The sequence below is a fragment of the Equus caballus genome, chromosome 6 (assembly GCF_041296265.1).
Source record: "Equus caballus isolate H_3958 breed thoroughbred chromosome 6, TB-T2T, whole genome shotgun sequence".
NCBI lineage: Eukaryota > Metazoa > Chordata > Mammalia > Perissodactyla > Equidae > Equus > Equus caballus.
This window is the reverse complement of record NC_091689.1, coordinates 23,796,834-23,823,801: the sequence shown is the minus strand read 5'-3', so window position 1 is coordinate 23,823,801 and position 26,968 is coordinate 23,796,834. Positions and strand designations below refer to the sequence as shown.

The 26,968-nt window shown below is 48.3% G+C and overlaps 1 protein-coding gene across 30 annotated transcripts in view; it reads right to left on the bottom strand.

Moving 5' to 3' along the window:
- Window positions 1-19,597, bottom strand: part of LRRFIP1 (LRR binding FLII interacting protein 1) — a 138,557-nt gene extending 118,960 nt beyond the window's left edge. For all 30 annotated transcript variants that reach the window (XM_023642685.2, XM_023642686.2, XM_023642687.2 and 27 more), the window contains exon 1: window positions 19,442-19,597. In XM_023642685.2, the coding sequence (XP_023498453.1) occupies window positions 19,442-19,531 (90 nt within the window). In that variant the 5' untranslated portion in view covers window positions 19,532-19,597. The remainder of the gene's footprint in view (window positions 1-19,441) is intronic.
- Between the last annotated feature and the right edge of the window lie 7,371 nt (window positions 19,598-26,968).

Genomic DNA, 26,968 nt, shown 5'->3' with positions numbered 1-26,968 from the left:
TACTGGAAATGAAGGAAAAACCAACCGATCAAGAAGGCAAGTCATTTCTCCTTTCCATGACTGTTTCTTCACTGTTGATACGGGAACGACAGTATCTATCTGTCTTCGTCTGCTCGGCTGCTATAACAAGATGCTGCAGACTGGGCATAAACGACTTATACAACAGTTCTGAGGGACAGAAGTCCAAGATCCAGGTGCCAGCAAGTGTGGTTTACGATGAGGGTTCTCCTCCTGGCTTTCGATGGCCGCCATCTTGCTGTGTGCTCACATGGCTTTTTCTTTGCGTGCACATGGGGAGGGAGGGCCCTCTGGTGTCTCTTCTTATGAGGACACCAATCCTTCTGGGTCAGGGTCTCACTTTTATGACCTCATTTAACCTTAGTTTCTTCCTTAGAGACCCTCTCTCCAAATACAACCACACTGGATGATAAGTTTTCAACACGTGAATTCTGGGGGGGGACACCGACGTTCAGCCCGTACACTACCTTACAGCATCACCGTGAAGATTTAACGAGTTAACCAAAGGGCAATAACCACCCAGTAAATGTTAACTGCCGCCGCCACTCCCTCTGCTGCTGTTATCCTGATCTCGTCATCAAGCATGGCCACGATGCATAATCAATCCAGGGAAAAGAAAAAACAGTCACGGAATCCCAGGAGTGAAGATCCGTAATTCCGAAGGCTCCCCAGAATCCGGGGCACACTGCCTCGTGGCGACTTAGTGCTGACCTCTTCTAGGGAAAGGTTTATAATTCTCTGCAATTTAGACATTTCATCTTCAATGGTCTGGTCTGCATTTTCTTTGATCTTTCTCACATTCTATCCCTCACTGTTATTGAAGACAATTTCTAAGAGACAGATACTGTATTTTCCCTTTTTTCCTTTAGATTTTTCCCTCAAGTCTTTCCTCACTTTAGCAGTAGAAAGCAGGAAACAAAATTAGCAAAAAATTATTCGGCTGAAGAGCAGTTGCTTAGGTCTGCCTCGGAAAGCAAGCTCTGACTAACTCAAGGGGACGGTTGCTGCTGCTGACTTCTTATCCACGGCCCGTACCAAAAAGCATGTCCAAGCCAAACTCGTGCTTTTAAAAATTGAGATCTCATCTCAAACGGAGGCGATAAATGACTCAATTTGAAAAGGGACGACGAGTTAAGACGAAGAAAGTCACTATTCTTTCTATTCATCATTTAAGACCATCATTCAAATAATGATCCACTATTTGGCTTCTCCTCACCCCCTCCAAAAAAAGAAGAAGTCAACAGAATTATCTTCCCAAGCGTATCTCCTTTCCGCTGGGGAGCACGGCCTCTCCTGGCTGCACCACGGAGAAAGCCAGAGGATGGAGATGCTGCTTAGAGCGTGTCTCTTTGTGCTGTGGCTCCGGTGGGAAGGTGAAGCAGGAGGATTGGGTGTGGGCTTAGGAAGGCGTTGGAGCGTTCACGTCCCCAGCAGTGAGCAGAAAACTCCAGAGTATTAGGGGGACCCAGAGACCCAGCTCGTGTCCCCATAGTGAGGAGAAAGAGCAAAGGCCATGACGCTGGGCCAAGAAGAGGCCACTATCGGTGCCACAATATACACAAGGGCTTCCCAATCCTTGCACTCAAGTTCACTGGTTACACCAAATAACTCACATTTGTTATTCACGCTTAAAACAGAATTACTTATCCACTGAGGAACTTTAGGTTGGCATAGGATATTTGCACAGCCTTAAAGCAATGGTTTTGACCTAAGACCACACATTCTTTGATACCCTTCCTTCCAGGCTGTGGAACAGAAAAGTCCCCTCCCATGACGTGGCCTGGACTGAGTGACTTGCTTCCAGAGGACAGAATACAGAAAGAGAGAAATCGGAGGTTTACAGTGGACAAACCTGGCAGACCCCCTCTCAGGCCAGAGGTCAAGGTCAACAGCATCAGTGATAAATCATGTTGACATCATGTGCCCCCGATGTCATTTGAACAGAAGGGCACTTCACCTCTGTGAATTCTTCCCCCATATCCATAACCTCAGTCTAACCAGACAAATCCAAATGGAGGACCATTCTACAGAATACATGGCTGACACTCCTCAAAAATGCCCAGGTCATGAAAGACAAGGAAAGACCGAGAAACCATCCCAGATTGGAGTAGACACAGGCAACATCAGGACAAAACGCAATGTGGGATCCTGGAATGGATCCTAGAACAGAAACAAGGCATTAGTCGAAAGACTGGGGAATCTGTGTAAAGTCTGTAGTTTAGCTAACCAAAAAACAAAATTGTTTGGAACAGGTTATGTCTTCTCTTAATGATCCACCTAGCTAAGCTGACGGTTTCACAAGGCACATCTCCAACACTGTATCATGTTTATTTCCATCTGCACGCCCTCTAACCTGCTCTAACACGCCATCACCAGCACCATTCTCCTCCCAATGATTCCAGTTACTCCTGGTGTGCTCATGGCTTTTTGGAACCAGGGTTAAGGTCAGGCAAAGACAGCTATTTATTGCACCTGGCGGGGTATATGAGTACACCTAAATTCCTCCAGTCCAAACCCTGCTCCCCAACAGGGAGGCTGCACAGACAGTGTTCTACCCGAGTTACTTCAGCCCCTGGTAGAGTGCCATCAACCTTCGCAAAGCTTTCCTGGACATAATAAATGCCTTTTTAGGGAACGCGAGCTCATTGCACTGGCAGCGTGTGGTGCAACCGGATCGCCCACAGGCTGCCCAATGAAGTCAAAGTCCCATCAGTAGGATTGTTCAAAGATTTTTTCCAAGTGCATACATCTCAAAAAAAGTCAATGGAGAAACACAAGGGAGAAAAAGTCATAAAAACGAAGAGTTGGAAAGAGGAAAGAGTTGTAAGAGTGGCTGGGAAGGAATTGAGAGTTTCCTGTTTATTTCTCCTTCTATTCTATGACATGAAGCGGGACAAAGCTGCTAACCAAGCTGGCCCAGGTGAGGTGGAAGCAAACGGTACATTTCAGAGAATCAACACCTTGCCAAATTAGTTCCTGCAGGCAACAGGTTTCTGGTAAATCTTCATTTACACATAAGTGACCACTGAAAATCTTTTAAAATCTTGTTCTTGTTTCAAAAGAATCTGAACTTTCAAATGTTACTGTGAAGTAGGGCTAATTCCATTCGTTCGTTCATTCATCCATCCATCCATCCATCCATCCATTAATCCTTTCATTTGTTCACGCACTCCCTCCCTCCCTGAACGTCTGCTGTGCCAGGAGACTGACCCTCGGGGCTGGAGGCCACAGCCAGGCTCTTACTGGGGACAGAGGGAAGCCTGTGAGAAGGGGCAGCTCCTCCACCACCAGTCTCACTCAGCCTGGAGGTTATGACAACATTCATACTTGCTACTGCAGCCGGCCATTCACTCCTCGGGCATTTGAGCAGGAGAAATGTGTCCTACTCTAACCAGGGATTTCAGTGTAAATGCCATTCTTCACCTCTATGGTCAGATTCACTAACAGCATCAATGGATCCAAGGCATGGCTTCTCAACCTTTGGTGTGCATCAGAGTCCCCTGGCGGGGTCTTACAGCACTTCTTTCTTTCCTGTGTTCTGCAGACCGCACACAGGATCAGACTGTAGGAAACCTGAGGCACAAAGAGATGACAGTGAAGCCTGGAGGAGACTGGGGAGGCCTCTTGCTGGCCCCCAAGGTCGCCCCTTACAAGCCTGGGCCGGTGAGGATCTGTGGTCGTCATGGTGATGGCGGCTCCAGTCCATTTCTTCCCCACCTCCACGTGGACCTGAAAGGACCTGGGTCCTCAAAGGCCGGAGAAGAACCACGTGTGGACAACTTCTGGGCCATGGCTCCTGCACCGTCCCACCACACCTCTACCTCCCACCTTTCCCGAGGGACACACGGGGCTTCCTCCTCCAATTTTAGAAGAAAGTAGCATCACCGTCAAAAAGACAGAGAGAGAGCCCTGCATGAGGAAAATGCATGACTACTGGGGCCATGAGCACACCGCCCCAAGTTCAGAAGGAGCTACGAACCAGCCCGGAACATCTAGGTGTTAAGAATTTATCTTAAACTTTTCTGACAATAATACCACCGCCATCTTACATTTGCAAAGCCCTTTAGGGTTTGTGTGCATTATCTCAAATGTTTTCTCATCTGGGCCTCATGTGAACTCTGTGAGACAGGTGGGTGGGTATTATCCCTCTTTCCAGCTAGGGAGGCCAAAGCTGAGTAGGCCTTGCCCCTGGGTAAATTCCCCCCCAACCACACCCTCCCAGTAAGGCAGCCTGGAGCCTGGAGTAGAGCCTGGAGCTGGAGCTTGGAGTCTGGAGCCAGAACCTGGAGCCCAGACCTAGAGCCAGAACCTGGAGCTGGAGCCTGGAGCCAGAATCTGGAGCCTGGTGCCTGGATCCAGAACCTGGAGCCTGGAGCTAGAGCCAGAACCTAGAACTGGAGCTTAGAGCCTGGAGCCTGGAGCCAGAACCTGGAGCTGAAGCCTGGAGACTAGGATGGGAGCCAGGCCTCTCTCAGTCTAGATCTCTTTTAATGTGGGCAACAGGCAGGTGGCCACTGTACACATGTGGTCTGTGGCCAGAACTATCCCCTACTTGGTTTTAGAGGGTGCATGTGAGATCTCGATGCTCTGATGAACGGTGGAGCTCCCCATCCTAAGCATCCTGTTTGTACCCCATCCTCCAGTCCTCACAAGCAAGCATTATCACCTCCACTTTAGGGTGGGAACACCGAGGCTCAGAGAGGCCATGTGGCTTGTCTGAGGTGGCCACGCCAAAAAATGGTGACACTGGGCCTCAGACCCAGGTCTTCCTACTCAGGGTCTCTGTGTGGCACTTAATTCCTAGGTTTCCTATATTTTCTTAAGGGTGTGCAAAACATCTCTGATCGCAGGAATTAGGAGGGAATTTTATTTCACTGGTCTCACAATTTCCCACAATGCCATCCACTGGACTAAAAGTTTCATATCATGCCAAGAGAAACCCAAAGCAACTAACGCAGACCCGGCCTTGGTGGCAGAGTTCAGTGTGACACGTGGGGACCACTGTGGTTTCTGGGTGGGGCTGGCCTCTTGCTGATCAATTCTGATGAAGTTATCAATATGAGGACAGAACAATTTCATCACCTGATCTATTCTGAAAACTGATGAGGTTGTCAGGATTTCGAATTTTTCAATGAAACCCACTCTACATAATTCATGCATGAATTTAGACAAAGGCAGTCTAAACTACTTGGAAGAAAAATACCAAATTCAAAGGTTTTCATATTAATAGGAAGATATTAGTCACCACCAAACTGCAGAGGGATTCCCATTGATGCTTCAACCTGCATTCATTCGACAGGCGGTTCTTGGTGACTCCTGTCTGCCAGGTACGGGAGTCCCCTAGCGACAGGGCCAGGCGCAGCCTGCAGAAGACACATGATCCTTTAGGGAGAAGAGAGCCGATGAAGGAAATAGCAACCCAGCTGACAAGTGTGACGAGAGGAGCTGGGGACACTTGGGAAGATGCACATCTCAGACCTGGGGTGGAGACAGGCAGGGAGTGAGCTTCCCACAGGAAGTGACCTGCAGGAGGAGAGAGAGAGGCCAGGTGAGGCTGGAGGGAAGCAGGCACTCACGGGGGAGGCCCAGACCTTGGCAAGTGATGGGCATCATCTCAAGACTCCTCCCAATCATTATGTCTTCATTCTTCAAATAAGGAATTGAAGCTTCAAGACAGTGAAGGACCATGTCCCAGATCCTGTTAGTGGCAGAGCTGGGCCCACCCTTCATGTCTACTGAAGAAATGAATTATCCATCAGTAAACACGGAAAGGGCCTAAGAAAAGCAGCATGGCCGCACCTAAAACGATGCAGATGACGTCCTCTAAAGGGCCAGGCACATCCTTATTTGACATGATTAAAAATTTTAAAAAGTTGGATACAAAACTGTATAAACAAACAGAATTAATTTTAACTATACAATACATAAAGAGAGCCAGCTCTGGTGGTCTAGTGGTTAAGATTTTTTTGTGTGTGTTCCATTTATTTTTTATTATTTATATTTTTTAGGAAGACTAGCCCTGAGCTAACATCTGCCACCAATTCTCCTCACTTTTTGCTGAGGAAGACTGGCCCTGAGCTAACATCCGTGCCCATCTTCCTCTACTTTATACGTGGGACACCTGCCACAGCATGGCTTGATGAGCAGTGTGTAGGTTCTTACTTGGGATCCGAACCGGCAAACCATGGGCCACCTAAGCAGAGCGTGCGAACTTAACCACTGTGCCACCGGGCAGGCCCCTAGGGGTTACGATTCGGTGCTCTCACTCCCACGGCCTGGGTTCATTCCCAGTCAGAGAACCACATCACCCATCTGTCGGTCGTCACACTGTGGCAGCTGTGTGTTGCTGTGATGCTGAAAGCTATGCCACTGGGACTTCAAATACCAGCAGGGCCCCCCATGGTGGACAGGTTTCAGCAGAGCTTCCAGACTAGATAGAACAGGAAGAAGGACCTGGCCACCCACTTCCTAAAAAATTGGCCAGGAAAACCTTATGAACAGCAGAAGAGCATTGTCTGATACAGCAGCAGAAGGTGACAGGATGGTGCAAAAAGGCCAGGAAGGGTCTGTCCACAGGGTCGCTAGGAGACGGAATCGACTTGACAGCATTAACAACAAATACGACATGTGGTGTATATTGTACATTATGCTTTTTAACCTGTTACACTATCTATATTAAATCATATTTAAAAACCAAGCAATTGGACAGCACAGAGTACAACCTGCTAAACTACAAGGCAATCCTCCCACTATATCCTGTATTCAGTATAATTTATTAACTGCCATGTTCTATTCAGGGAAAGTTGGAAAAGATGTTTAGGAAAGAAAATACAGTCTTGTGCCACACAACGTTTAGTCACTGATGCACCACACAGATGACAGTGGTCCCACGAGACTAGTACCGTGTAGCAGGCTGTACCACCTAGGTTTGTGTAAGTGCACTCTCTGATGTTCACACAACGATGAAATCACTTAACGATGCATTTCTCAGAACATGTCCCAGTCGTTAAGCGACTAATGACTGTATGTTAAAACTGACATGATTCACAAAAACGAAAATCCAAGTAAAAAGATTTATTAAACCAAAAGGAACTCTAAAGCTGAATTTTCAATTAAGGAGAGGGATATTGTGTGTGTGCATTTTTCTTTGCAAATTGTGCATAAAAACAGAAGCCAGACGTCTAAACCATGGAGGAGAATATGGCAGAACACAGAACATTAACATGGTCCATAGTTACTTGCGGTGTCCTCTCTGCAGGCTGAGGGTGACTCGCATGCCTTCGGGCCCAGGAATCAGGGAAGAGAGGCCCAGGGCGGAGTAAGGGGGGAGCCATGGGGACCCAGCGATTCCACATTCTCTCCCTGGGAACAGGATGATGGAGCGATGGGGGCTGCGCATCACTTTCAAAGAGCTGGCGAACCGTAAGGAAAGGAACCTGTCCTGCTGAGTGCAGCCAAGACTCGGGAACACAGCAGAGACCCCGCCCAGGACCACTGTCTGGTGATCTATTGGACAAGTTCAGCAATGAATGACAAAAGCAACGAGCCTTCTAGGAGATATGGGGACCATTTTACTCCAATGGAAATGTGCTTTCACGGGTCTTTTTGTTGTCCAACACCCAGGCCCCTTCTGATGTGGGGTACCTCCCTAGGGATCTGGAGTATTTTTTTTTTTTTTTAAAGATTTTATTTTTTCCTTTTTCTCCCCAACGCCCCCTGGTACATAGTTGTGTATTCTTCGTTGTGGGTTCTTCTAGTTGTGGCATGTGGGACGCTGCCTCAGCGTGGTCTGATGAGCAGTGCCATGTCCGCGCCCAGGATTCGAACTAACGAAACACTGGGCCGCCAGCAGCGGAGCGCGCGAACTTAACCACTCAGGCACGGGGCCAGCCCCGGGATCTGGAGTATTAATGGGCCTCCAGCACCTCCGCCACTGGTGAGGCTGAAGGTGGGGGTCTTCCGGCAGCACACCAGAGAGTGACCAGGTGATGCAGGCAGGTGCGCTCGCAGAACGTCCGGCCACAGAGGCTCCTGGCTCATACTGAACAATGCGGTGGCTTGAGCTCCCTGCCTTTGGGGGCCTTCAAGTGGGACAGAAGCATCAGCCTGGACCTGGCCTCTGATTGGCCTGATGCTTCTCCCAGGTGATGGACGCCCCTATGGAAATGCCATCTTCAGGGTCGCCGGAGGATGGAGGGGTCGTAGGTGGAAGCGTCTAGCTCCACGTCCAGGCAGCGCCCAGCAGCATCTTCTCCCTCCTCAGTCTCTTGCCAACTCCCCATGTGAAGCCGGAGGGCAGTGTGCATACTTGACGCCCACTGGCTTGGAATGCCAACCCTGTGGCCACTCGACTTGTGGGCAGTGCCGGCTCTCAGCAGCTCTCACAGCAGTGGCACATGAACACCACCAGCCAGCCCTGCTATTCCTGGAGCACGCCTGAGCAGTCTGGCCTGGGCTTCTTCCTGGACAGAAAGACAAGCCTCTGTTGCACCCAGCACAGATGGATTTCCTGCCTCACTGCTCTGCGGCCCAACTGAGTCAGACCCCACACTGACCAGGCTTGCCTCCAGCACACTCAGGATCAGCGGGAAAAGGGTGTCTCCCAGGGGCAGAAAGGAGCCACTCTGCCCTGCAGGATGTCACTCAAAAGGCCACTTCTCACCAGCCCCACCTTCACGCCAACCTATCTTCCATAGAGGCAGTAAGATGTCACTGTTGTACCTGTAATTCAAGGTCCGTTCCATCATCGCCACTATGTCCCCCACCTGCCATCAACTCAAGCATGCCCCTGGAACACTACAAGGTGCAACCAAATTTGCAGCCGATAGCCCAACTTCCTGAGTCAGCTACTCCCAACACTGCTCCACCTCAGCTTTCCAGGGTATGCAGGCCCCTCCAAATTTCCAGGAGGTTTAAATGGAGAAACTCCAAGGAGAATGTGGTTTGGCCAGCTCGTGCTTTCTGCCCTCCTGGAGTGCAGCCATATGCACTGATAAGAGCTGAGAGGAAAGGATCCAGATTTCTGTAGCTAAGGCGAGCGGTTCAGAGCCCAAGGTACCAACCTGGCACAAGGGCCGTTTTGCCGCAGGGGGCATTTGTCAATGTCTGGAGACATTTTTGGTCGTTGCTCCTAGGTAGAAGCCAAGAATGCTGTTAAATGTCCTACAATGGACAAGATGGCTCCCACATCAGAGAATTATCCGGTCCAATGTCAATAGTGCCGAGGCTGAAAAACCTGACATAAAAGTAAGAGGAAAAAGTTGAGAAACCAAAATGAAGAGTTGGGACACGGTGTGGCCACCACCTCATTGCAACTCGTGCGGCCAATTCACTCCAGAGCTGGCTCCAGACACAGGTTAAAAATAGGCAGGTAATTTAGTCACTTCTGAGAGGTCAGATAAGCCCAAAGATAAACAGTGCAGGACAAGGCCTGGGTGAAGTGGCCCATTATCTCTAGTAAGCTAACCAACAGCGTGACACCAAGGCTTGGCCGCCTGACAACGAAGCAGCTCGAAAAATCTGATGGCATCTTACCGCTGATTCTTAAATTCAAGACCAAGAAGCAAAAATAGCCGTACAAACAGAGGGTCCTGTCCGTCTCAGTGCTCAATTGTACACACGCTCTGAACTCGAGGAAGGCCCTCAGGGTTCCGACCCTAAAGATGCTCATGCATTGAAAGCGGCAGCCGTCAGGGCCGTCACTCTGAGTTCATTTGACCAGACCCAAGCGCTGTCTGTGTCCCCCTCACGCGCAGAAGATTGTCGTTCCTGTGTTTTCTCAGATCTTTCCTACAGATCGCTCTCTTTTCTCTTTACCCTCTGCCCCCATCTCAGCCCTCACCTTAGGAGGGAGCGTTTCACCCGGCCACTGGGTCCATGATTCCTGGGCACGTCCTGGCCAGTCGAGCGGCACTGTTGTGTCTTTCTAGAGATGAAGACAGTCACCAGAAGGCAGAAAACTGCTTCAGCACCCACCAGACACCAGGCAGCCTGCTCTGCATTTCCCGGGCACAGCTCACTACTACAACCATACAGTTCCTCTTCCACAGACAAAGGAAAGGATGGATACGTTAAATCGCCTGTGGTCACACAACTTAAAAAGGCTGACCTGCTCCTTCCGCTACCCCGCACGTTCTTCCCATGTTCTGGCCTGCAGCCAGTCCTGTCCACCTGCGTCATCATTTCACTCTTCTACGCCCAGTCTTGAGTGACATACAGCCCACGGGACTCAGTGCCTATTCTGCATTATAGCACATACTTCTATGACAGCATATTTCAACGCAGAATAAATCACTGCTCTAAAGCTTTTCTGTCCAATATGGTAGCCACCAGTCATAGGCAGCTGTTCAAATTTAAATGAATTAAAATTAAATAATATTTAAAAGGCACTTCCTCAGTTGCTCTAGCCACATTTCAAGTGCTCAGTGGCTACACAGGCTAGTGGCTACCATAACACATGGCACAGAGATAGAGTATTTACATCGCAGATATAAAGATATATTGGGGGTCATTTAAAACAATCTCTTAGGGCATCCAGAGTGGAATCATATTATTTGTTCAATCAACATGGAAATTCCATCCCTTTGAGTGTCAACCTGGAGAACTCCAGAACTCCACATCTTCCATATGCCCAAGGGATGTCATAAAAGAAGGTAAAAAATAAAAGAAATCAAGGATAAGGGTGGAAAAAATTGATAAACTTACGTGATGAAGGTTAAAAGCATAATGAGCAACTTTGGACCTCCTGGCTTTTTCATGTTTAAATATTATCATGACCACTATGTGATTTTTCATTCACTCCCCCAAGCCAAGAAGCGGGTGGAAACATTGCAATATGATCCGCCAGCATGGGCCCCGAACGGTTCTGGCTCTGACATACTTGCTGATCTGAGAATTTACCCCTTGCCAAGACCATATCACATTCTGCCGACCTAAACTCTCCAGGTATTTTATATTTGTTTTATGGAAAATATATCTCAGATCTTAGAGAACTTTCCAAACAAATAAATGAATTATCCTTGATGCCTGAAGCTATGAAAATCTTATTTTTTTTTTATAACTCTCTTCATTTGCTCATCTAATTTGACATTTATTCCACTCACAGTAAAAGAAAATCATAACGACCAGTTCTCTTGTTTGGGCTGAATGGGCATGAGAGGTTAACTATTCTTCCTTGGTAAAAGTCTCAGATTAATTTTCAACTTTCTTCTCAATCCCTACGCCCTCCTTAATCAAAAATAAGACTCCATCTACAGGCACCAAATTAGAGAAGTTTGGCTTGTCAGCATTAAGCAATATTTCCTCCCAGTGCTGACACTGTGGTCAAGGGCACTAGCCTTGAAGATGGGGGACTGGAGTTCAGATCCAGACTGTGTGCCTGTGCCCCAAGGAATTACTTAACGTCTGGGGCTCACACTTCAGCCTCCCCATTGCACGCCAGGTAGTCTCCTGGTCTCATCTTAAGGCATCTCCCCTCCTGGCTTCTGCTCAGATTGTTCTCACAGCTTTTAGCACCTCATTCTCACATCTGAACGGATGGCCAAGGATCACCACACATGTGGGAAAAGGTCCAAGATGAAAGGTGGAAGCCAAAACAGACAAAAGACAAAAAACCCCAGACCATCATGCAGGGAACAAAAGAAAAGTTCAGGAAAAAACCAAAAGCGAAAATGAATATCTTCAGAATGATAAGAAAAGGTATTGCGTTAGCCAATCAAGAGAGGATGCTATAGGGGCCGGCCCCGTGGCCGAGTGGTTAAGTTCTGTGCTCCTCTTTGGCGGTCCAGGGTTTTGCTAGTTCGGATCCTGGGTGTGGACCTAGCACCACTCATCAAGTCACTCTGAGGTGGCATCCCACATCGCAGAGCCAGAAGGACCTACAATTAGAATATGCAACTATGTACTGGGGGGCTTTTGGGAGAAGAAGAAAAAAAAAGAAGAAGATTGGCAACAGATGTTAGCTCAGGGCCAATCTTTAAAAGAAAACAGAAAGATGAACAACCGAAAAAACTGAACAATTAACTATAGAACAGATAAGTTTAGTAGAAGGAGTGGAAGATGAAGTTGAGTAATCTCCCATTAAGCATCACCAAGAAACAAAAAGCCAGAAAATAAGAAGGAAAAGGAAGTTATTCTCCACAACAGGAGTTCTGGTAAAAGAAGAGAGAAAGTGGTGGGATGGAAAAAATTCGAGACAATCTCCCAGAATTTTAGGATACAAATTTCCAGATGGAATGAACCCAGTGAATGCTCAATAAATGGAAAAAAAACAAACTCCAAAACACTGAGAATCAAGAGAAGATCCTAAAAGCTTCCGGAGAATAAAGCAGATATCATACAGGATACTGCAAATATACGAAGCATCAAAATTCTCAAAGCAAACTTGAAAGCTAGAATAAAATGGAAAAAAAAATACCTTAAAAATTGAGGTAGAAAATAGTTTTTAATTTTACTTTTTTTGACATTTATTAGTTTATTTTATTGAATAGATAATACAGTAAGATGGTTCAAACATCAAAAGAGTATGAAAAATTATACTCGACAAATCTGCTTCCATTTATATCCCACAGCCCTTGTACTGTGCATTCTGCCAGTGGTACTTTATACAAATGCAGGCAAATTACAGCCTTTCTCCCATAACAGGCAGTATGCTGTTTTCACTCTGGGCATGTTGCTTTTGTCACTTAACAATACATGCTGGAAATAATTTGAAAGAATACATGGAAATTTCTGTCATTCTTTGGAAAATTATTTTTAACCTAGAACTCTGTACTCAGCCAAACTATCAATCAAGTATGAGGACAGAACAAAGACATTTTCAGACATGCAAAATTCAAGACAAGTTCCCAGAATTTTAGGATACAAATTGCGAGATTGAGTGAAAAGGCATTCTCTGTCAGAAAGCTACTGAAGGATGTGTTCCAGCAAAATGAGATATTAGTCCAAGAAAGAAGACAACAGAGAATTCAGCAAATAGGGATCCAGCAACAATAACAATAGAAAAGAGACAAAAGGAATTCTCAGCATGGTGGCACAGGAAATGACAGCTGTAATAAATCCTGAGAGCCCCCAGGGCAGACTGGCTCTAGGGGACAGAGGCCTCAAGGGGGCAGCTCTCCAGGGGGCAATAAAACAGAATTAAGAGATTATCTGATTTGTTTAATCATATAGAAAATAGTATTGTGAAAATAGTACTGTTGTAAAGTTTGTAAAGGATTAGCTATGATAGATATGTAGACAGATGAGCAGTTGGGAAAAAAAGGAAATAATTATCTCCAGAAAAAGCAGAAAGTTGTGCAAGCAAAGAAATAAATAGTAGAGGACATTCCTCGGCTCTTCAGTTACATCATCACCACTAGCACTTCCTCTGTGTCAGTCATCGTTCTGAGGTCTTTTCATGCAATATCTCACTTACCCTCAGAAGCTCCCTGTGAGAACTGTCCTCTCAGGAATTTCCCATCTTACGTATGGGGAAACTGAGGCACAAAGTCGCTAAGGAACTTGTCCTAGGTTGTGGAATAAGCAGCAGGATCAGGATTTGAAGCCAGGAAATCTGACTCTCACATACACACCTTCTACCAGTCTGTTGTTCCAACAGCGACGGTCTAACCTGAAACTATAATGTAACTGTGGCGTGAAGACGAGCACGAAGAAAAGGGGGTGAGGGCCCAGGCTGGACCCACAGATACCAAGTCCTCGTCCTCTGAACCAGGAAGCCAACAGATAGCATCCCAAACTGAAAAATCAATAAATAGTGCACACGTGCATCACTTATAAACATGGAGATACTTCTCCAGATTGTTTAGAGTCTTGTAAGGCCATTAACAACTTGCCTTTTAATGAGTGACATGAGAAGCCACTGGAGAGTTTTAATCAGCGAAGTGACATGATCTGACATATTTTAAAAGGATCACCCAGCTGCCATGTGGAGAATGGCCCGAGAATATGGGACAAGGGTAAAAACATATTTAGTTTAATTAAACAAAAATTAATTTTTAAAACATGAAAGAATGAAAAAGGGAGAAAAGAGACATAAGCAGGCAGTGAATATGCGACTCTCCCATGAAATGTTATGCCTGATGGCTCAGAGGTCAGCTGGGGACAGTAGTCCCAGAGATGGGAATAAGTCTGCTTGACTGCAGGACACTGCCTGGAATAGGGCCTTGGATGGGGCCAAGAAACGGATCCAGGAAACCGCCTGGACGATGAACTAACAGCTCTTAGTTACTAGATGACCTTAGGTGAGTCACTTAGCATCTCTGAGCCGGTCTCTCTCTGTCCAACAGATATTCTAAACTTTTCTGATGGGAGATAGTTAGTCTAACTATGGAGTGAAGCTTCCGGGAGGACCTGGCATCCTGCAGACCTTAAAAGCAACCTCAGCCCCCACCTCTCCCCTTTCCTCTTCTGTACCCTGACAAGGCTCTCGGGTGACAGGCTCAACCAGAATCCGAGTTCTCCGATTTCCATCCTAATGTGAAACCTCTTCATGTCGTCCACATACAGATCACAGCCCTAACCAGGAAACCAAGGAATCACTAAGGATTCAGCCAGAAAAGGGAGTGGGAGACAGCTGGCTCTCTGATAGAAATAGCTGTGGGGTGGGGCCCACAAGCCATCAGAGACCAAGGAGACCGTCCACAGCTGAGTTTCTGCTTCCCTCTCCAACCAGAACCATCTTGTCCAGAGTCATGGAGACAGCCCAAGGTCAAGGTCACGGTGCTTACAATTCCCGAGACAGCTCAGACTTCATGATAAAAACCTGCCTGGAACACTTGTCTTGTCACATTCCTAATGCTCGATGATGAAACACCAAGACATGTGTGTCTGTCTTAGGAAGACCGCCAGGGAATGGCCCCGTTACCCCGCGGTGGGTGTGTTAGGATTTGGGGCAGGACAGCTCTTCCTTCTGAACGGTCTGCACACTGCCCCGTGCTTAATGCCCCTCACTTCTTCCCATCCCCTGGAAGGAGGGGGCATGTCACTGCCCTCAGACACAAACCACTGGCAACACTGGGTGACACATCCAGTCCGTGTCCAGTTGGTTCTTACCTGCTGGCCGGCCGCAGAAAAGCAAATTCATTGGGAAAACAGGCACGAAGGTGAGGGTTAAATGAAGTGAAAAAGAGCACGTGCACCCAACCCCCAGCATGGCCCTCGAATGGCCTTGAGGATGAGGAGAAAAGGGAACAAGGTCCCTCAAGACAGGCTGATCTGTGAGGGCTATTAGTGAAGGGCAGAAGGGAAATAGCAAATGAAAGGGGGCCTTAAGATGGGAATGTCCCATACTTAGGGGACTACCCAGAAAGAGGGACGGGAGCTGTCCTAAGTTGGGGTCCCGCAAAGCAGAGCCTAGGCAGAGGTCTGGATGCGAGTGATATACAAAGGGAGCACTGCCAGCAGAAGGGGTGGGGGAGCGGCAGGGGGAAGGCAAGGAGGTGGGCTCAGCTGTTGCATGTGCACTGCACCACAGCGCTGCTTCCACCTTGAGGCAAGGCCAGTGTCGGGGGCAGGGGGTGCTTTTTGTATCCTCACATCCCTCCGTCAAGAACTGCAAGCTGCCCTACAAAGTGACTCCTATGTGGCCGTGCGTGCTTCTCTAGCAGAGGGGGCCGCCATGAGCCCAGAACAGTCAGCACTCGATGGTCAGGGAGTCAACTCCCACCAATAGGGGGGATCTGGGTGGGTATCACTGGCGCCCCCATGGGGATCATGTGCCCAGAGGAGCAGCGTCCCAGTGGGACCATCCTGGAGAAAAGGCCATGAAATAGCCATCGGGGAGGGCTGCAAGTGACAAGGGAATCTGACTAGCACCTGCAGCCATAGAGGGGATGACAAGCTCACGGCCACTGGTAGGGGCCCTGCAAGTTCATTTCCAATGTGGCGTGCACGTGGGACTTTGTGTGGGAAAGGCATTCTCCGTTGGAGAGGAGTAGTTGGACCTGCTTCGGGCGCTGTGAGAGCCACATCACTACCACTCAGTGGCAGAACGCTGAATGAGAGATTTGGGATGCTACCAAAAATCAGCAGCAGAATGTTAAACGCGGTAGGAGAGAAAACTGTCTGTGCTTTCAAAACACCTCTCCTGGGGACGTGAGAGACATGACTCCTGCCGACAGTGGGATGAGCTTCCCCAAGTGCCGACTGGACCTCTTCCCTGACAACGTCTTGCCTGGATGCCACCTCTGACAAGATAGTGAGATTGTAACAAGCGACTGGTGCTAATGCATCTACAGCGCTTCAAAGTTACAACTCCATTTACTGTAAGCTCAAGTCATAATGTAACTGCAGGGATTTCAATGTATTATTTCTACTGTTGACGTCACTGCTTCTTGCTCCCACCCAGGAACACCCAAACCTCTCCGCAAGGGGAGCAGGGCCCTGGACCCCTGCTCGTCCCCCGCTGTAGGCTCCCTGGCCTGGGATTGGGCCTCATCATTCCACCTAGAATTCTCCACTTATCCTCTGGAGTGCACATTCCAGGATGCCTGACCCGAGGCCACCAGACTCCCTCCCCTTTCTTCACTGCTCCTGTTTTCATTCAGGCCTCCCCATCACCCTAAGCGCTTGGGGGCGGCCAACTCCCCCCATTTCTAGGATAAGCCTGATGGCTCATGGGATAGGACCCCCTCTCCCCACCCTGCCACAGGGACTGGTGTCGGCTGCTGAGTCAACCACCCTGCTCGCAGAGCTCGGCTCAGGAGCAGCCAGGGGGACGTGTGGAAGTTTGTCGGGGAAGACGCTTCTAGCTTGCAGGAGAGAGCTACTGGAAGAGGATGGGTGTGGGCTCACGAGGGGCACCCTGGGAACACAGCAGCCAGTCTGGCAGAAGCGAGCCAGCCTGAGGATGAGGCCACCTACGGAGGACGCTGTGGAGAAAAGGGGCTAGCACACTGGCGAGGCTGGCCAGGAATCCCTCGTCCAGCCAATGTATTTCCCCTTGTGGAGGCCAGTCCGGGTCAGGGTTTCTATCCCTTCAAGAATAATTCAAAATGCCACTTCCTCCAGGAAGCTGCCTCTGATTGCCATTCCTAGTCCCATCAATAAGTCGTAACTCTCTCATTTGCAAACCTCCAGGGTACAATATCCATGCCCTTTTAATATCAGATCTCTTCCTGTCTTCTATTATTCTTACTGATCTGCAGGTCACACCCGTTTCTGACCCAACTCCTGGAGAGCAGATCCTTTTCAGGTCCATCCCTGAAACACAGGGGTTTGGAGAGCATGGCAGGTATCTGCTGAGTCAATGGGCAAATAAGAAAGTCCTGAACTGAAGACAGTTTCGTGAATTTTTATAAGAACTTTCAGGAACTTGACAGTGAATAGATATTTGCCATTTGAACAGAGATCCTAATTTTCACAGTCCGGAAATAGAATTCAATTTGCAGTAAAACATAAAAAGAGGCACCTCTCCCTCCAGCAGTGTAGACAGGTGCCACTCAGCACTTGTAACGACCAAATCTAGGGCTGGCGTGACTGGGAGGACGTGTGTGGGGGTGGCTCTGTGTACCATTCTCACTTTCTTTCATCTTGACAGCCAAGGGGAATTTCTTTCTTCCAAATTTAGAGATGAGAAAACAGAGGCTCCGAGGGGGTGAGTAACTCACGTCCCTGGGACGGCACAGTCATTGAGGAGCTGTGTCCAGTTTCACCGTCCAGGTCTGACTCTCAAGTCTGAATTTGTCACCGCCAACTGCATCTCCCTGGCTGGGAGGCAGGACCGTGGGTTCCCGGGTGCTCAGGACCTCAAGGCTGTCAACCCAGGGAGCATCTCCAGGCTTTCCTTTCAATCTGTTTTTGTAAAGCCCAGCAGATACCAGGTAGACTTTGGGAACTCTCCTTCTTTTCCTTCCTTTGTCTGTAACCATGGACGGAAAGACAAGGTCCCCGGATCACCAGCACCCACTGGCCTCCCAGACACACTCAGTTGCTCTTATGGTCAAATACACACATGAATGACCGTCTTCACAGGGGTGGGAATGATATTCAAGCTTCTCCATTTAGCAAATGTCTACATTCAGCCAAATGTACTTTAAGTGCCTTGTACTTCTTTTGTTTATTAATTAATGCAACAGACACTTGGGAGCATCTACTATGTGCCTGGCTCTGTGTTGATCTCTGGGGAGACAAAAGTGAGTAAGACACTGCCTGCCTGAGTGTCACCTTCCACAGGGGGACAGACAGGTGAACAAGTAATGCCATAGGCAGCAAGAGGCAGAGAAGCAGAGTGGAGCAGGGAGAATTCTGTGGGGGGTGACGCCAGAGGTCTCACACAGGACACAAATCCACAGCGGGCTTTAAGGGATGAATAGGAGTTTTCCTGGAAAGCCCTTGTCTTTCTCATACAAAGAAAAACAAATCTTTACTCATTCAATATTCAACCAATACTGATTGACAGCCATGTGTCCATAAAAGCAAAATGGGGTATTTACAAGTAAAAACACCTAAGAACTGGTTCTAGAGCAGGACCTCAATAAACAGCTGACTAATGCAACCAGACACCACAGCCTAAATCACCTGGAAGTTTTTCCACGCGAGAATGAAGGTCTGTGGACGAACTCTCCATTGCACGCCACCACCAGGAAGGGAGTGTGTGAGCAGGGTGGCACTGCGTCTGCACATGCATTCTTTCCAGTTAGCACACACGGTCCCCGGTTCAAAAGGTACAAAAGGGTCTATCGGGGAAAATCAAGCTTCCTTTGTCCACCCCGGGCCCAAGGAATCGGCTCCCCTTCCCAAGTCAGCTGCTGTTACCCATCTGCTGTGCATCTTTCAAGATGTCACCGGTTTGTTCAAGCTGAAGGTTGAATCCTTGTGGGAGAAAAATCCTTGTCCAGATACGCACCCGGCGCTCCCTTAATTTGCTGCACTCAAAGTTCACGCCAGCCGTTCTAATCAACTCTGCCCGGGAAACTTTGATGAAACCCTCTCCGCGCGCCTGGACTCGTTTTCAGGCTTGGCCCAGAAACAAGATTTACAGTGACCCCGAGTGCATGCCCGAGCTGCACCTTGAGTGACAATCGACGACAAATGGTCACCCACGCGAGCCGGGCCATTTCGCCAGGGCCATGTGGCCTCTGGGGACGGTCCCCGGGCCTCCAGGGTCGGGCCTACACCACCCTCACGATGCGGCACAACAAAAGGGCGCTCGCCCCCCACCCGGCCCGGCCTGGAGCCACCTGGCGCCCGGGGGCGGCGCCCCAACTCCCTCGCCTAGGGGGCAGCGGCCAAAGGAAGCCGGGGCTTGGGGGAGGGTCAGTGTCGCCGGCCCGTCCCCGGGGCTGGAGCACCGGCGCCAGGCCCGCCAAGACCCCCGCCGGGCCCGCGCCCCGGCGGACGGACGGACGGACAGACGGACAGAGCGCCGCCCGCCAGCGGCCCCGCGCCCGGCCCGCCCCCCACATAACGGGCCGCCGGCGCTCACCTCGCGCGCGATCTGGTTGAGCGCATCGTCCTCCGCAGTCAGGCGCTCCCGGGTGGGGAGCCGCTTGCGCCCCGAGCCCTGGGTGCCCATGGCCGCCCGCCGCCGCCGCCGCTCGCGCCCCTCTCGGCCCGGCCCGGCCCGCTCCGCCCCTCCCTCCGCCGCGACGTCATGGCGTCAGCGGGCGCGGGCCGGGGACGCGGGGGGGACAGGGGCTGGGGCCCGGGGACACGCCGCGGTGGGGCACAGGGACACCAGGGCGCCGGGGACCCGCGGGGACGCCAGGAGTCGGGGACTTGGGGGGCACAGAGACGCCGGGGGGACCATGAGCATGGAGACCGCAGGAGATTTGGGATGGCTGGGGGGTCGGGAGCGCGGGGATGCGGGGAGGATGGGGATGGGGGCGCGGCTGGAGACAGGGGGCGAGGGACGGCGGAGGGTTCAGAGGCGCCGAGAGGCCCAGGGCGGGAGATGCCTGGGTCGGCGGAGGCCGGGGGGGCACTGGAGGCTGAACCCCGCTGGTAACCTGAACCGGCTACCCCAGGGCGATGGGTACCGGTGGAGCCCGGAGGGCACTGGAGGCTGGACCCCGCTGGTAACCTGGACCGGCTACCCCAGGGCGATGGGTACCGGTGGAGCCCAGACCTCCGCGGGGGCCGCGGGAAGGCCCTCAGGGATTGGGTTGCAGAGATGGGTTTACGTGGAGGGCTGGCTGCAAGGACGTGATTCAGACCCGTGCCCCCACCCAGTTGGGGTGGAGGAGTCACAGATAGGGGGGACATCTAGGCTCTGGGGTCAAGCCGATGGGCATTCAGATGCGGCTGGGTGACCGCTGAAGCGTGTGACCTTGGTCAGCCTCCTGAGCCTTACAGCACGTCCAGAATCATCGTGTTGGTGTAGGCATTTCCTTCTTCACATGCATGTTCTCTGTGACTTGTCACTTCACTCCTGTGTCCCCAGTTTCTAGGAAATGGCCTGACACATTGGCTGCTCTCCATAAATAGTCATTGAAAAAGAAATGAATTTACCTGAGCTTTGCCTTCCACACTCTGAAGGTGGATTTAAAAATAAATTGGAGAATCAGATAAGGTTTACAAAGCTGTTGCCTTCTTGTCCAGGGCGATGACTCCCAGAGACTGTTAGCTGTCGATATTAGAGAAGAGGAAAGTCAGTGGCAGAAGCTCTGGGTCCAAAAGTTATTGGTGCGTTTGGTGCATGGGAAAAGAGGCCTTTAACGTGGCTGGGGAAGAATGGGAGGGAGGGGCTGTACTGAAGTCACCTGTGATTTTTTTCCCTAGAGAGGAGGACAGTTGACATTTTGGTATATTTTTTTAAAAAAATTTTTTTAAAGATTGGCACCTGGGGTAACAACTGTTGCCGATCTCTTTTTTTTTTTTTTTCCCTGCTTTATCTCCCCAAACCCCCCCTGCACACAGTTGCATATCCTAGTTGCAGGTCCTTCTAGTTGTGGGTCATTTGGTATATTTCTAACCAAGTTGATGTGACCAGGTTGGTTTGGTTCGTAGGTAGTAATCTGGAAGCTGGATGGAGGAGGAAACAGCCAGGGGACCCTGCGGTGGCAGGGAAAAGTTGGAGGTTTGTTGCAAGGAAAAGACAGTGAGGGGAGTGACACAGGAGAGAGGATCTGGTGCCATTGCTCAGGACACCCGAGAAGATTTCAGTGGGGTGGGTGGACAGGGCAGGCGTATTAAGCCTCTGACCTTCTTCCTGACTGTGTTCTCAGAGTTTGCGTACACCTGGCACACTGTAGGCACTGAGGAACTCTCTGTTGATTGAATCTCCTACGCCATATTACACCACTTAGGACTCCATACGCCTCAGGTGACATAATCCTGATTGGAGGAAACCCTCTCTTGCTCTGCCCTCAGCCTTGCTGGAGGTGGCTTACCACTCCCCTAGCCCATGCTGCATTGTGATGACTCTGTGTCTTTGCTCAGGCTGGTTCCCATCATTTGACTCCTTCATCCACCCACATCTGCTACCTGGCAGGTGCTGTGCTGGAGGCTGGCATAACTGTAAAGGACACAGACGCAGACACTGCTCTCTTAGAACTTACTTGAGATGCGTGGAACTCCTCATCCACAGCCACGTCCAAGCTCCAACATCTTTCTGGAAGAAGGCATCCGAGCTTCTCCAGGCTGCCCCTTTTGTCCTCACTGTTCTTCATCAGAATTTTGAACTACTTTTTATTCTAGCACTTAACTTTTTCCATGATGATCTGTTGACGTGAGGAGGGCAGAAACGGACCGTGTCTTGCTCATCTTTCACCCTCACTGGGAATTGAATGTGCCGCTGCTCCAATCATAATGACGGCGTATGGCTGAATGGGGGAATGAGTCCAGTTCCTGACCCTCCTCCTCACTGTCCCAGCTGGGTTTTGTCCAGAGACGGAGACTTACCACCTCAAGGGCTGGCCAGAGGTGTTTCTGAATAGATCCAGTCCCTAGACAGTGTTGTCCAACACTGGGGTGAATTCCATCTCATGTCTCTCCCCCATCATCTGCCATCTCCTGGGAAAGAGCCACTTCTCAGAAATCATCAGAGCCAAAATTGCCGGTCCTCAGATGGGTCCATGATGTCATGACCTCCCGGTGCTCCCTCCTGCTCTGGCAATGTGCTTTCAGACTGGCTGCTTCTCACTGTAGAATCAGTTCTTGCCTTTAAATGAAATACTATTACCTGCTTTGTTAGGGTGGGGGCAGTCCACACAAAGAGATATTTCAGGGCTTGACACACAGGCAATTGATAAATGGCCCCTCCAGCTCTTGTCCCCAAAGGCTTGGGTCTGGAATGAATGGTGGGCAGCAGCTCCTGTTGGGGCATGGGGGAGAGAGGCAGGGACATTAGGCAGTGTTGTGGGTCTCCTCTGTTCTTGGGGTGCTCCTTGGAGGGAGATAGAAACCTACAAGACTCCATCCATCAGGCTGAACTTGGGGTCACCAAGAAACTGTGGCTTTCTTTCCACCCTGGACCCTTGGCGGCTCCTGCAGGGTAGTCCATGAGCCTGTTTCTACCTAGAAGACTGTGCTTCTCCATGATTACCCCTAGCATGACCTAACCCCCTCCCGCATAGCCCTTTTCCTGTTCCAGATAATTATACCACCCGTGAGGGGTTATTTCAGAGCAGGAGATAGAGAAAATGCATCACAGGTCTGATGTTCAGGGTGAGGGAATCAACACTTTCATCTCCAAGCCTGGTACCAAAGCCCCTCACAAAGATTCAGATGCCACCCTCAGGAAGGGTCCAGGAGGAAGTGGAGGCAGCCAGGACAACCTTGAGCAAGGGCACCACACATTGGGCTGCATGTGCAATTTCCATCCCCAGCACAGTTCCCCTTTGTTGGGGACCTCATTAGGGAAGCCTGTGGGCTGGCTGGGGAAAGAAGTTAATGAGCATCACTGGAGGAGGCATCCAGTCCGCAGGGTGACTCAGACCTTCTCTGACGGGGCCCTCTGAAGGGTGGTCACATGGGCTATGAGAGTGACTCATTGAGAAAGCCTTCTGCCTGGTTCTGCCCCAAATGTCCCTCATTCGTCTTCCAGCCTTGCTCTTCCAATGAACAGAGGGTGGGAAGCACTAACTCGGATTACAGCTGGAGAAAAGCTGGGGGGAATTACAGCCCCTCACAGGGCTGGCTCCAAAGACAGTGGGTAGAACGCAGAACGGAAATCATGCCCAGAAGAGGGACTGGCTGAGGTCAGGATCTGTACCAAGCTGGGGAGATTAATGGTTTGTCTCCAATTGCCTGGGGAGTTTGTCAGGTTCCTCTTTCAGTAGCTCATACACAGTACATCTAAAGTAGAAAGTTGGACTGATCCCCCGCCGCAACCTAGTTTTGCCATTCAAAATACTTCTTTTCTCCCAGGACACCACCATTTCCAATTACTTTTTCGTGTCTCTTAGAGTTAAAACTTTGGAGTCGTCTTAGACTCATCTCTCTCCTCTAAGCCTAAATTTATCTTTTCCTTCAACTCTGTCTGAGCATTTCTATCACCCTCCTGCATGTTTGCTGACACCACAATGGTCTATACTTGGTTCACCTTAAGACATCTGTGCATTACTTGCAGTAAATTGCCTCTGGACTTGGGGGTCTCCAGAGTGGGGTGCATGGGACAATCCATTGGGGTGCACAAAGAACCTACTAGAACTTCCATGAATATGCATTTTAAAGTAAAAATAAGAATGTTATAAAACAAATATTAATATTAGATATATAATCTCACTTTAAGTGGTCACATGTCATGTGACAATGTTACACAAGGTATTCCCAGGGGCCAGTAGTGGCATTCTCTCCCTTTAGAACATTTTCAGAATATTTTGATGTATTTGCACAAACAAGGTTAAATGGATTTATAGATTACATAATCTAGTTTAACTAAAACTCCAAGAGCAGACAAACGATTTCAAAGAATTCAAAAGATTCTTGAAAAGATAATTCCCCCAAACCACCAAACAAGAAAATGAGAGATGTGTTTCTTACTTCAAAGAGAAGCTCTTCACTGGCTTCAATAAAAGGTTGTTAGATATGGTAAGAACAGTTAGCAATCATCAAAACAATTTGAAACACGAATTTACATTTCCTATCATTAGTGATTAACCTCATTTTAAGTGGATATTGTGCCTTGATAGATTAACTGATGATGATAGCTTATGAACATAATTTATACATAAATAAATATATAAATATTTGGAGGGTATTTAAAAATATTTAGTGATTGAGTCCATGATAAAAAAAAAAAGTCTGGATTCTAGACCAGTGATTCTTAAATTTAGGGGGATTGTGAAGTTCTTTGAGAATCTGATGAAAGCAGGATTCCTCTTCCAGGAAAAAAAAAGAGAGACATACAAACAGGAAATTTGAGTACAATTTTAAAGGGTGATGCTTTGAAATTCATCCATGGGCCATTTGATTCCCATTCTATACTGTCCCCATTCAAGTCTTTCTACCTACCAAAGCCAGAATAATCTTCCAAAATATACTTTCATCAAGTCACACACTGCAAACTTCAGGACGCCTCCATAGCGGTGATTGTAGCGGTTCTGGAGAGCAATAGGTGTGAAATGTGTCACTGGTAATTCATGATTAGCGAGACTTAAAATGCTGAAGTCTGTGAAATTATATGCTATAAGTGTTATCACCATAATAATTTCATCCTCCTTCAGTGCTACTCAGTGGCAAGAATTTTGCACAAGCAAGGTGCCTTGGTAGGAGGATGTCATACTCAGGATAATTACATGCCGTATGTGTCTCCAGGGAGAAAAGCTAAGGGTGGCTGTCCTCCTGCACACAGTGCCAGCTCCATGGCCAACCCCTTCAAGCGGCTCTCTCAGGAGAGCATTCCTGAGATCCGGGGCCAAGATTGCCTTTTCATCCCCAGGAGAGCCTTGTTCAGGGTCCTGGACCCATGGTTGCTTAGAAAATGTTTGTAGCTTGACTGAATAAAGAGCCCTTTCCTAAGATGCTCTACATAATAGGATGTGGAGACTGATTTTCTTTTTATTCGCAGAAGAGAAGTGCTGCAAATACTTATTGACTAGCAATGGAATCCATTTTCTCCTTGCATGAGATTTAGTAACTATTAATTCAATTGGTTTTAAAAACAAGTGTCAGAGAACTTTTAGCTTCTAGCAATGGAGATGAAGCTTATATCAAACTAAGCTTCCTGCCAATAACAACTACAAACCTCAAACAAAATATGAAAAATAGCCATTTGCAGGCACTGGAGAATAATCAAAGGCAGATACAGACTGGAGTGGATACAACCTTTGAAGTAAGGGAAGTAAAAGTGGTGATGTCTACTTCCCCAGAGGACATTCTCCAGTCTTCAAGGCACACTAGGACTAGGACTCAAGACTTATGGGACCAAGGGGTTAGATGTTAGGGTCTGGGGCTGCAAGTACAGCTGGAAATTTAGTGAGGAAATCCCACAAAAGGAGGATGCATAGAGCACTGAGCCTTAGGATCTGCATACTAACTTATCCAGTATCCATGGCTGAGTCCTGAATGATGTATATGTGGGGTGAGACTCCAAGAAACCAAGAGCTGGAAGCCTGAAAGAGTGGAGTAGAGATTTCAGTAGCTGCATAGTGCTGGGGAGATAAAGTTAGGAATTCAAGTCCAACCAAGTTAGAGGAGCTTGGCAAACACCTTGAGTCTTTCACTGAAAACCCACAAGGACCAAGCCTTAACAGTAAGATCACATTTGAGGACTAAAGGCATTGATGAGAAAATCAAAGTAGACACACCATATCAAAGCCTAGAACCAGGTCTCAACAAATCAAGGTGATATGCAGGATCAAAGTAATTTAACTCTCTGCTAGAACCAAATTTAACACTCTCCAAAAGAAGATAATAGAATCGAGTCTCTGAAATGTATTGCCCATGATGTCCAGTATACAATAAAGAATTACTAGACATAAGAAGAATCAAGAAAATGAGACTCATAGTCAAGAGGAAAAATAATCAACTGGAAGATTCCCAGGTGACCCCAATGTTGAAATTAGCAGACGAAAAGTATAAAATAAACTGTGAGAATGAGGGAAGTAACAGATGAAGAAATAGGGAATTTCAGGAGAGATTTGAGAAGTCTAAAAAATGAACTAAATGGAAACTGTAGAACAGAAAAGTACAATATTTGCAATTAAAAATTCATTGATAGTATTAACAGCAGATTGGATAATGTAGAAGAAAAGATCAGTGAACTTGAGGAATGGTCAATAAAATTACCCAAATGAAGGGGAGGGAGGAAAAACATTAAAATAAAAAAACAAAGATTCCAGGGATTCAGGCTACCACAGTGGTCCACTGATTTTTGACAAGGCACCAAGATAATTCAATGGAGAAAGGAAAGTCATTTTTTATAGTATATGGAGCTGGAACAAGTGGATATCTATAGAGAAAATAAAGTTTGATCTTTACCTCATACCATTAACAATAATTAAATCCTAATAGATTTTAGACTTAAAAGTGAAAACTGTAAAATTTCTAGAAGACCATGCAGGAGACTATCTTTGAGACCTTGGAGCAGGCAAGGTGCTCAACACCCTTATTATGAGGGATATGCAAAACAAAACTAAGATAAGATACCACGTCACACCCATTGGAATGTTTACAATTGGGGAGACTGACAAGACCAAATGTGGGCGAGGATGTTGACCCAGTGGAACGCTCCTCCACTGCTGGTGGGAGTGTAAAATTGTGCAGCCACTGTGGAATGCTGTTGGGAGTTTCTTAAAAGCATAACCTATCTTGTGATCCAGTCACTCAACTCCTAGGTATTTACCCAGGAGAAATGAGAACGTATCTATAAAAAGACATATACAAGAATGTTCATAATAGCCCAAAGCTAAAAGCAACCCAATGTCATCAACAGGTGAGTAGATAAGCAAAGTGCAATTCTAGATGTAATACTATGAGGCAATAAAAACAAACCCTTTAGACAGGCAACAGCTCAGATGAATCTCCAAAACCTTATGTTGAGTGAAGGAAGCCAGGCACGAAAACATGT